At 40.8% G+C, this 12,500-nt stretch overlaps 1 protein-coding gene and 1 long non-coding RNA gene across 3 annotated transcripts in view; one reads left to right on the forward strand and one right to left on the reverse strand.

Annotated features, from left to right (window-relative positions):
• Nucleotides 1-4,843, reverse strand: part of LOC147024068 (uncharacterized) — an 11,511-nt gene extending 6,668 nt beyond the window's left edge. Inside the window, exon 1 of the long non-coding RNA XR_015060524.1 lies at nt 4,172-4,843. This is a non-coding gene — a long non-coding RNA (uncharacterized LOC147024068). The remainder of the gene's footprint in view (nt 1-4,171) is intronic.
• LOC147024067 (neuropilin and tolloid-like protein 1) overlaps nt 1-12,500 on the forward strand; it is a 110,475-nt gene that overhangs the window by 7,705 nt on the left and 90,270 nt on the right. Inside the window, exons 1-2 of one of the 2 annotated variants that reach the window (XM_085890241.1) lie at nt 6,789-7,002; nt 7,539-7,803. In XM_085890241.1, coding sequence (XP_085746367.1) covers nt 7,782-7,803 — 22 coding nt within the window. In that variant the 5' untranslated portion in view covers nt 6,789-7,002; nt 7,539-7,781. Of the gene's footprint in view, nt 1-1,604; nt 1,991-6,788; nt 7,003-7,538; nt 7,804-12,500 lie in introns of those variants that run through there. The other variant, XM_085890239.1, reaches the window with a different exon arrangement.

Here is a 12,500-nt window from a genome sequence, read left to right on the forward strand (position 1 = left end):
ATCTCACTTTCATCACGAACCACTCTCCCGGTGCCATTCCTCAATGGGCCCACACTGGTCCTAACCTGTTCTTTTCCTCTGATATATTCAGAGAAAGCCTTGTTATTATGCTTAATATTCTTAGCCATGTCATTCTCATACTCTCTTTTGGCTTGCTGAGTTATCTTGTTAACTTGCCTCTGTTTACTCCGACAGTGATATAAATCTAACTCCATTCTTGTTCTTTTAAACCTTATAATTATCTTCTGCTTCTCCTTAATAGTGTTCCTTATCTCACTGCTCAACCACCCTGGTCTCTTTCTGCTTCTAGTTTTACACATCATTGGCATGTACGTACTCTGCACTCAACACATTTTCTTCTTGAAAGTTTCCAATTTCTCTGATGCTGATTATCCTCATGTTAGCTTCTCCCAATCTGCATCACCCAACTCTCTCCTCATACTCTCAAGGTTTGTCTTCATGAAATTTAATCACTTTACTCTACAGGACTGAACTATAACCCTTAACAGATAGTTCCATATTCTTTCCATTTCCGAATGATGGAACTCACTGTGTTCTTTGGAATTCTCAACAATCTGGAAATTGTTTTATACCCTTCCCAGATCTATGCCTCCACACAATCTATCTCAGAGTTATACGGACCGTTCCTTGGAATTCATCGTTGAGTTTCTGCTCTGACGTGTACTGTCAATCGTGGCACCTTATACAGAAAGGTGTGGTTCTTTCTAAATCATGTTCAGTCAATTGAATTGGCCACACGTGGACTCCATTTAAGTTGTAGAGACATCTCAAGGATGATCAAAGGAAATTGGATGGAGCTGAGCTCAATTTGGAGCATCATAGAAAAGGGGTTAAACACTTATTGATGCAAGACATGATTGTCAGGTCAGGCCAGATAAGATCTGTGACTTGATTCAGGTTCCATGTAAACCTGTACAAACCTGTTCCATGTTCGGGTTGTCAGTGACTAAACCGTCTCCCCCACCAGGTTTTCTGGTGAGGAGTGTGTATGATATGGACACCCAGCAGGATTAAAAACAAAACCTGTTGAACGGCTGAGGAGCTAATTGTGAGCCAAAGACCATCCATATCTACTGCCCAACTGTGTCTGCGGACGTCCTCCTGCAGTTGGGTTACTTTTGTTGAGGAGGTTAATGGCAGAATTTGCACTCCGGCCACCGTAAAACCCTTTCTTCCTAGACTAGGTCAATTTTCAGAAAATGGTAATGGTGGAGGCATTTCATGTTAACAGCTGGTAAACACCTTTTTAAGATGTATTTATATGTTCTAAATCAATCTCGAAGGTTTGCCCGGCTGTATTTTCAACGATTAACCCATAAACTTGACAAATCTAAGATGGCAGCCATCGCTTATAGAAAATACCTAAATTATTGTATCTCTAGAACTTCTTGACCAATATCAATGATGTTGATGTCTATATTAGGGTTTGCACACGTGCTTGATAAGCTGGAATAAGTTTTAAGTTGATTGTAGGTCAAGGTTATGCATTGGGACAAAGGTCAAATTTTGACCTTTTGGTGCAGAAATAGGCATATCTCACGAGGAACCTGGTCTACACTAATATGTTTTATCTGTCTTTGCAGGCATGTGGCTATATGACTTGTAGCAATGGATGCTGATCCAGCTTCAAGAAAACGGGGAGTCTTGTTAAATTATGACAAATGTATAATATGTCAAGAAGATAACAAACAACACCTTGTTACACCTACATGTGATGGCCTTAAGATCATACATAATGCAAGACAAATTCGACTGAAGTTACGGAATGACAATTTTAGATCAGCAACTGATCGGCTTACTGATGTGTTAGCTGCATGTTCTTCTCCTCATCCCATCCCAACCAAGTTCCGCCACATCCCATTATCTGACATGGTGAAGGATGATGGTGTAAAGCTCACTATTCCTCCATTCAAGCATCAAACGGATGACTCGTTTCTCTCCATGGTGCATGTTGCACTTCGCATACGAGGTGAGCGCTTACCATGCATTGAAGCTTGCAAATGCCACAAGTATGCCGACGAATGTCGGAACATTCTACCTGATGGTACATAAACTAAGTCCTCCACACACACGTAGTAATGTAACATTACAATATAATTGTGGACATGTAAAAGTTTATATTTTGTGCTGTTGGAGACTTATATTTCTGTAATGTTTGATAGCCAAACCAAAATCCATTACAACCCAACCAGAGCCAATGCCACCCATCTGGAAAAGCATATAATTTGATCATAAGAGCTGGTGCTGAGGACCATGCTCCACCGGTTGGTCAAGTGCTGGTAACCTCTGATCAAGGCACTCTTATTAGGCATCTGATCAAGTAATAATTATATAAGTAAACCAGAACATTTGCAGTTTTAATCAATGGTATCAGTTTAGTCTTTTCACCTGTCTAGTCTGTGTTTAACTTAAATATTCAAGTTTATATTCACATATCAGATCAAAGGTCTATTCTAAAATATGACAAGGACAATTGAACATTGAGTTGCTAAAGGCACTGACATTTTAAGAATGCCATTATATAGGCACATGATCGTTCTCAGTAGATCATAAAGTATGATTTAGAATGTTGATGTTATATCTCAGTATTTTGTAAAAGAAAAGGGAGTTGTCATGATCGTTATTTTCACTCTCATGTCATGCTTGCAAGACACAATAAAGAGAACCTCATTTTGGAGTTGACTTCCTCCATGCTGGATTCTGTGTTTAATGTGGTGCATGTTTTGAAGCATTACAGCTTGTAACAGGCTTTAATGAACATCATAAGATATGTATCATGCATGTGTTGATATTTGATTTAAGCAGTTTATAAATTAACAAAGTCTTGCCAGCCATTTCTGCTTTATTGATATGCAAAATTTCAGTTATGATTTCCCATTCATTATGAAACTCATTTGGTAACTGAACCCCTCTTCCACATTGATCAATGACAAAATATAACTATAGCTGGATTCATTTACAGTCAGTATATCCCACATCTGAACTATGATATTATGATAAAGTTAAGTCACTCATTTGAAGTCAGTCAGTGATAAAATTTGCCCTAATGTGGTGGCCATCTTGATTTAACATATTGGGGTCTAAATAATGGTCTCAATGGATTCCTTGTACCTAAAAAGATACAAACAGATGTTTTATTTAGGTTCTTACCATGTTTGGCACCAAAGATATGAAAAAAATGAATTTTTCATGTATTAGTGACGGCCATTTTTGATTTATCAAGTTTATGGGTTAACCATTGAAAATGCAGCTGGGCAAACCTCCTAGTTCGATTTTGAACATATAAATACATCTAAAAAAAAGTTGTTTGCCAGCCGTAAACATGAAATGCCTCCACAACTTTAAATATGTACATTTTCCCAGATTCTGCCCAGTCTATCTGCAAAACACAAGAAAAACGCAAAGAAAATGGAAAACCCACTCCGTGGGAGCAACTGTCTGTCTGTCCCACATGTGCTGCAGGAAATTTTTATGAATTTTTGGTTGAGCATTACAACCTGAAGCTTCGAGGTGTCAGAGTGTGTGATTGGGGTATAGATGTGGGTGGTTGGGGGGGGGGGTGGGTCTTGAAGCTTCTACATGAGCCTCTCACAGAGGAAGATCTATTTAACTTTGTTCACAATTTAAGTTGCTCTGCAGTGGAAGCATTCTGAACATCACAAAACTCACTTAAACGCCAACGGGACATACATTTCAGCAACCACAGGTAAGGGCCATTCAAGAACAGATAATGGGATTTCTTTATCTCCTGTTCTCACACTCAAAGTGTCTGTATTCTATTTTACTATCTCAATTTCATCCAATCACTCGTACTCGAGCAATTTCTCCACAAATCATCCCATTTTCCTTCTAATCTTTTCATATTTTCCCTCTGTCCTTCAGAAAGATTGCTGCAGTACGTCAGAAATATTGCTGAAAACAGTTTCTCCATTGCTTTTTTCTGATACAATCCAATGAGAGTATACAATCAAGCATTGTCTGGACACCATGTGATGAAGTGTGGAAAAGGTCTGTGAACTTAATCACTTAATTTGGGCAGACATAGTGGCACAAAATAGACTCCTGAGTTTATATACCACGTGCCCTTCAACCCAGAAAACAACATCGAGTGGTCATTGGAATGATAGCATTCCATTTAACATCACTCTACCTCTTCTTTCTGGTGGAGGAAAGGTGTAATGTGCACGCATGAAAATTCATGTGAACATTGCACACCAATAATCCCTTTTGGATGGTCATTCATGGTGATGCTCTGTGGTTCTCTCTCTCTCCTCTCTTATCTCTCATTGGGTGACCTTTGTACACAACTAAGGTTGTGGACCTGTGATCTGGACGAGTTTTGAGAATGAAGGGTAGAAACTTGAATGATATACAGACCTACCTAAATATCCAGATTGTCATTGAATCAGGCAGTCAGTACCCTGAAATTTGTTTTTTCAGAATCTCTTTTCTTCTCTTCTCCTTTAAAGGGATGGAAGGGTAAATAAAGCCAAAGGCAAACTGACAAAAGGATGAATGTTCCCCAGGAGCCCAACTCATGACCCAGGATGGCGAGAGATGCTCGTTATGGTGTTTTGTAAGTATGTAGGCTATCAGTTTAACTTTGAGTGTGTCTTTACAGTGGAAGACTACTCGTCTCATTGTGTTTTGTGTACATCATTAGTTGAAGGAATTCTTAAGATCTCTCGTTCAAACAACACGCAAAACACATATAAATCACAATCACAACAAGGATATTAATAAAAATCACTATCATGATAAAATGTTAATATGAATCACTAATAGCAACAAAATATGAATATAAACCACAACCATGACAAAAGGTTAATTTTAATCACTATCAAAACAAGTATGTTAATATAAATCACTATCACAAAATAAGGATATGAATATAAATCACGATGATAAGAAGATATTAATATAAATCACTATCACGATAAAATGTTAATATAAATCACTAAAAACAACAAAATATTAATATAAAATCACTATCACAACAAAATATTAATATTAATCACTCTCACAACAAAATATTAATATAAAACACTCTCACACCAAAATATTAATATTAATCACTCTCACAACAAAATATTAACATAAATCACTCTCAGAAGTATGTTAATTTAAATCACTACCAAAACAAAATATTAATATAAATCACCATCACAATAAGTCTCGATATTAATATTTCGGCACGCCCCTTTCTTTGTTCCACCATCAGATTTTTGTTACTGCATGAAATGAAACAAGATTTGGCACACATTCTAATGATATTATTGTCTTCCTTAAGAGGCCCCTCAAAATTCGTTTTGATGCATTTTCACAAACTCCAACCGATTCCATTCAAATTCGGTACGATTATGGCTTTTGGTCCAACTTTGGTCATTGGCTATAAATTTTTTCCATAACACTTCCGATATTCGAAAAAAAAAATCGATAAATCGATATCCCTTATGGGATTTTCCATTCAAATCCACTCAAGTTTAACGCCTACGGGGGACGCAAATTTCCACTTTGCCCTGGGCGCTGTTTACCTCCGCTACGCCAAGCTGTGAGGGTTAGGGTTTGGGTTTGGGTTAGTGTTAGTGTGAGGGTTAGGGTTAGCTACCCTAACACTAACCCTAACAGCTAACCGTAACCCTAACAGCTAACCGTAACCCTAACAGCGAACCCTAACCCCAACCGCTAACCCCAACCCTAACCCTAACCGCTAACCCTAACCCTAACCGCTAACCGCTAACAGCTATTCAGGAAATTTGCAAGAAAGCCCGGGCGTTGCTCGAGCAACTCCAGGCTTTACTACTAGTATTAATATAAATCAGGATCATAAGAAAATATTAATTTTAATCACTATCACAATAAAATGTTCATTTTAATCACTATCACAAGTCTGTTAATTTAAGTCACTACCACAACAAAATATTAATATAAATCAACGTCACAATAAGGATATTAATATAAATCACAATCATAAGAAAATATTAATATAAATCATGATAACAACAAAAATTTCATGTTAATCACTATCACAATATGTTACTTTATATCACTACCACAACAAAATATTAATATAAATCACCATCACCATGAGGATATTAAAATAAATCACTATCATAAGAAAATATTAACATAAATCACTCTCACAAGTATGTTTTTTAAATCACTATCAGAACAAAATGTTCATTTCAATCAGTATCACAAGTCTGTTAATTTAAATCACTACCACAACAACATATTAATACAAATAACCATCACAATAAGAATATTAATATATATCACTATCATAAGAAAATATTAATATAAATCAATATAACAACAAAAAGTTCATTTCAATCACTACCACAACAAAATATTAATATAAATCACTATCATAAGGAAATACTAATATAAATCACGATCACAACAAAATGTTCATTTTAATCACTATCACAACAAGGATATTAATTTTAGAAGATGAACACAACAAGGGTGAAAAATAAAAAAGGAAAATAAATAGAGGGGTGTTTTAAAAATAAAGAAGATAGGAGAGGAGGGGGGAGGGTGTGAAAGAGGGAAAGGGGGTGTAGAGAGAGAGGCAGAGAGAGAGGATGGAGAGAGAGAAGAGAGAGAGGAGGATGGAGAGAGAGGAGGGGAAAATAGAGAAAGAAGAGGGAAGAGAGAGGGTTGGGGTAAGAGAGAGAGAGAGAGGGAGCGAAATAGTGTACTCAAACAGCATTGTGGAGGAGGGACCGGAAGAGGAGGGAGGTAAGGGAGGAGAGAAAGGGATACTGTGGTTGAGAAACAGAGCGATCTGGGCGGAGAGAACAAGTGTGCTGGTGCTGTGCCCATACTGCAGCTCTGGCTGATCGGGAATGTTTGGAAGCAAAGAGAACGAAACAGTAATTGTGTTTGTAAATATGGAAAGAGAAAAGCAAGGTGGGGATTAAAACCGGTGGAGCGTTCGGATGGTTGATTGGAGTGCAGCTCTTTGAAGAGACGGAGGTGAGAAACTGAGGTTGGCCAAAGGCGTTCATGCAGGTCTTTGAAGATCATTCATCGAGGATGTCTAAACATTCTCAATTACTCTATCATCCATGTTGGCTCTAGCAACACCTATCACAACATTCTTCTCACTCTTCCCCATTACCCCCTTATTTCTCCACCTAATACCATTAGACCATCATTTAATTGCCAATCCCATTAGACCATCACTTCCTCAACCTTGTTCTCGAAAACCATTTTTCCCTCTCATATCCATTTCTTAATTATTCCCACATTGAATCCCATCGTTGCACAATATTCATAATTATAATACTCCATTATCTGCATTGTCTGCATTGTCTGCATTGCTACCTGATGGTTCCATATATTCTCGTATGCACTGGATCGCGTCACATAAGACTCGTCCCTGTGCATGCTCTTTTGCCATCGAGACAGTTAGAAATGGGAAAAAGGGAAGAGAATGCAAGGCAGTGAATGTCTTTGTCTCTTTCTCACCCGAAATGTGTCCTCTTTTCTTTTCTCACCTCTTTGTTCAGGTCAGTCTGGGGTTTCTTTCTGTGGTAGACCATTCAGGAAAAGGAAGAATAATGAGCCAGAGAGAGGGCAAGAGAAGGAGAGGGAGACAGAGAGACAGAGTGCCACAGTAGAGGGGGACGGGTGTGAGAAGTGGAATGCGACTCACTGCCCATGGCTCGGAACCCCCTGTATGTCTTGCTTCCTGCCATGAATGAAGGATTAGGAATTCCAGTTCAACCCTTTGGGTTTCCCGAAGTCCAAATATGCCTCCAGAGAACTTACACGGTGAGTTGATTCTCTTTTGTTTTACCTGTTACAATAATCATTAAATTTATAACAAGAATACATAGATCTTTTTACATTTCCTTTTCTAATTAAGAAAAGGGTGATTGGGTTCGTCGAAGTTGTTCGACCATCAAATCGACAAATCATCACCTTATTAGTGTGCCCCCCACCTCCCTTCCGAGACCTCACACTGAGGTTGTCTCTTATCTGAAGAATCATCGTTTGTTCCTGTGGTTAATCGCACAAGAACATGAACTGCTCTGATATCGATAAAAACAATTTTGGGGATAGAAAGGAAATCCAATTGTAATCAATAATTCACAAGTTGTAGAAGTGTCTGTAAACCTTGTGAGGATCGTGTGGTTGGTTAGGGATAACAAAGCGAAAGGGAGAATGTTAACCTGGCCCAGGTAACCTGCTGGAAATATTAGCACCTGCTGGAAAGCTTAGCAACTGCGAACCTGCAACACCTGGTGGAAAGCTTAAATGCTTGGTGTCTGGCTTTTTGATTACAATGCTTAATGTCCATGGCATGATTGACGAAAACAATCTGTGCTCGGCAGCTGGCTCGATATAAATCCAGTAATCATAGTAATAATGGTGTACAACTCATTTACATCACCGGTTACCAACGATCGTTGGTGTGTGTAAGGGTGAGGGGGGAGATCACTTGCTATAGTGTGCTCCATATTGAGCTGTTCAGTCTGGGTTCCATTCCGATGGGATCAAACGAGATCAGATCATGAACCATGCTATATTTATATATATATATATATATATATATATATATATATATATATATATATATATATATATATATGTATATATAGTGTCGGTGTTGCTGAAGCAGTTTCCATGGCTGGGGTTACAATCCTGGACAGGTTACCAGTTACTCTTCTTTAACGGACATCGTGGGATCTTTGACGTCCACCAACAAATGCTGGCAAACAGGATGTCCAGTTGAACAACCACTCTCCATCCATTCATTATTGCAAAGTTGCAATAATGTGGTTGCAAAGGGTTGCAAAGCTGGAAAGGAGTGCATTTCTTGGAGCGGAGGTCTTTTGGATGCCGATGCAAAGCTGAATGTTTTGTTCGCATTCAAGTTGGTTGAATTAAACATCTCCTCTGTATCCTTCATATTACTTGGAGTTCACTGTGTTTCCTCCCCTCTCTTGGTTGCTCTTTCCTCGCTTGTGGTGTCGAATGTGGCCCCACTGTCACCACAACATATTAACGTTTTTGCCCACCCTCATCAGCTCGATTCTCAATGAACCTCGACGTTGTATAGAAATAAATGGGAGGAGTGGGCTTCGTGTCATACAAAATGAGTGAAAATTGATCATGATGTTCTCCATGGCTTCACCCGGTGTCGAAATTTGTAAATGTCTTCCGTCTGATTGGTTCAGAAAGGTCTGCAATACCGCTGCACAGCAATTTTAGGATTAAAGGAATCCTCATAGACATGGATTTAAAATCTTGTCACAAACAGATCTTGTACCGGGTGGCCTGAAAGTCGCTTCCTGTACCTACCTCCATCCCTCCCCCTCCGCCATCCCCTGCCCTGGTATGCAGATACGCTGACTCAGTGACTGGGAGTAGGTAGGAAGTTAGACGGCCTGGAGGACACAAGTTGTTCCACTGTCGAAGAGTGGTTGGTTCCTTGTGTTTGAGTGCATGAAAGGACACACACAAGCCAAACAATTACTCGAGTGTGGACAGCCTTCGAGGAACGCATTTGGAAAACCCTCTCCACCGAACCTCCTTTACCGTGGCCACCAAGTGATCCAGATACTCTCTGTGGGGCTTCATCTCTCTCTGTCGAGTGCAGCCTGTGGCTGCTGGTTGCATCATTGGTTGCGATGCGGCTATGCCGCTGATGCAGTGTCCTCCTTTCCAGTACACTGGTCCTCATTTTGCCGACCTCGGAAGGATGACAGGCTGAGTCAACCTCCTGGTGTATTTTTAATTCAGCAGCCAACGGGGCTTGAACTCAGGACCCTAGGATCCCAAGCCACCACCCTAACCACTAAGCCAACACCAGGCTGGGGCTTCATAAAGGTGAAAGTGTTGACAAACCAGTGTAGGATGATTGAAGAATTGTATGTAAAGTTTTGTTTGTGCTGTAATATCCTATGTGGTTGGTTAGAAAACAGAACACAACTATCAGGAAAGGCAATTTTCAGTCTGGGTCAACGGACAGGATGGAGTGATCGACAAATTCTCAACTGCAGATGGAGAATCGCAAGGTTAACACCGTGGGGTGGAAAAGATGATGTTTGGAGCAGAAATCCATCCATCAGTGGAGCCAAGCTTTACTCATTTTCTCTGATGAAGGGCTGACACCCGAAACATTGGTCACAGCTCACCTCCGATGGCGGGAAACTTACTCTTATCAACTTTAAGGCAGTAAAATACATTATGGAGCGAAAACAAATTGCTTGGTGTAAACAAACAAAAAGACTGATGAAGAGGATGATACATTTTACATTTGAGTCGTCAAGTCCAAAACTAACTTCAACCAATTTTATGCAAGCATGAGATTTGTACAGTAAACAGTTTGAAATTCATTAAAGTCCAAAAAAGTACAAGACTATGATGAATAGGAAGTGAATGAAATCCACTGAATCCATGGTGAGTGCAGTGAAAAGGAAGTGATTAAAATTATCAGAATAAGAAGCCAGAAAAGTGAACAGGAAGTATCACCCCTGACATCCAACTAAACAGCTGGTGGGTCAGACAGGTAGAGCCGCTCAAAGTAACCGGCTCAGCGGACCTTCACTTCAGACTCCCCTGACAAGAGCTCACCAAACTTCGCTCTAACTGCAGTACATCGAGGGACAGGCTTGAAGGAATGCAATGCACCAATTCCTCTGGAAGCAGGGTGAGAATCATGTGACCACAGGTGATGTTTTACCCCTTCACAGATTCCTCACACCCTCACAGATTCTACAGGTGATACATACTTGTCTGCCCTCAGCACAGGTACAGTTTTATGCCTCAGCTCTCTCAACAGCTCAGCTCTGCAAATATGCCTGGCCCTGTGACTCTGGTCAATGGTGTCCCATGGGTGACAAAGTTCTTCTTCATCCTCTGGTGAGTTCCAAGACATCCACTGAAAACATCAAGGATGGTGGTCTTGAAGGCACTCCACAACTCTTCAGGATTCCCCGAAACACCTAGACCCCACGAATTCCCACTAAGCGTGTTCACAAACTCCTCAGCTACACCGTCATCCTTGAGCTTGCTAACACCCAGCCTAGGCTGGGATGTTACCATTCTCTCAGATTTGAGCTGCAACTTCAGAGTTATTACAACAAGCCTGTGGTCAGTATTGAGGAACTGAGAACTCAGGTAGATCCTGCAGTTCTGGAGCATCCTTCGGCGACCATCAACGAACACATGGTCAATTTCCTTTGCCACACCGCCAGAGTTGGAATACCAAGTCCAGCAATGAGCCTGTGGGGGCTGAAACCATGAATCAGCCACCCTCAGTCCATGACTTCTTGCAAAGTCAAGGAACTTAGTGCTTTTCTCATTCACAGTTCCAGACGCATGGGGACCAACACATGTCTCATAACCATCCCTATCAGTTCCAGTCAATACATTGAAATCCCCCAAGATGAGAAGAGCATCTCCCTGGGGCATTGACCAACCACAGACTCGAGCATGGCATAGAATGCGTCCTTCATGGCGAGATCACTCGCCTCAATCGGAGCATATTGAGAGACCAGGGAAACGACACCCAAGAAGTGACGAATCCTCAGTCTCATAATACACTTGTTGACTGGTGTCACCTCTACTATCATGAGAGTCAGTTTATTGGACATAGCTACAGCAACTCCTTAGGCATGGTGAACTTCAGAACAACCAAAACAGTCGTAGGTGTAACCACCAGCCATGATGTCACGACTATCCGGTCTCCAAAACTCAGAGGGTGCTGCAAAACTGATGTTCAATCAATGAGGCTCCGATGGTAGCAGATACAGGTGATTATCCTCTCTTTGGGATCCAAAGTACCCACCCAAAGGGACCGTCTCTGGTTAATCCGAGGAGACCGACATCTGGTGGACAACACCTCAGCACCACCCCAACCAAGGATGGTTAACCCATGGTTTTCCTCCTATCATCAAAAAACGGGGTTCCCGAAGGCTTCACCCCAATCCTATCATCCCGTGAGTTATCATGCGAAGGAAAGCTGCACAGGAGATACTCCCATGGAGTGGGATTTTTGTTTTATTTGCGTTTTTTGTTTGTTTTCCAGAATGAAGTGTTTTACTGTGGCTGGAGTGAAAATTCTGCCACCAAACTCCTTGAAAGAGGTAAAACCAAATGCAGGAGGACGTCCGCAGACACAGTTGGGCACCAGGACCTCCTCCACAAGGAAGGCCCACAAGGACCTCCTCCACCCTTTGACTGAGAAAAACCAAAACAATGCTTATAAACACCCAGACTGAAGTGCGGCATTGGTTGGCATATCTAGGAAAATCTGCAAGAACAGACTGAACCTGTGAGGAGGAACGAGCTCGTGATTACAGTGCAGCGGAGGACTGGTGAATGCACACACTGCAGAGATATTCATGGTTCGTCAGCTTCAGGGTGTTCAGCCGGGAAGTGGGTCCGACCACTCCCCTGGCTACCACTACCAGAAGCGAATTCACAACAATATCCTACTCCATACAAACAATAACGTGTCG

Source organism: Eptatretus burgeri, chromosome 7 (genome assembly GCF_056783735.1).
Source record: "Eptatretus burgeri isolate ZD-2024b chromosome 7, Ebu_testis_v1, whole genome shotgun sequence".
NCBI classification, from domain to species: Eukaryota; Metazoa; Chordata; class Myxini; order Myxiniformes; family Myxinidae; genus Eptatretus; species Eptatretus burgeri.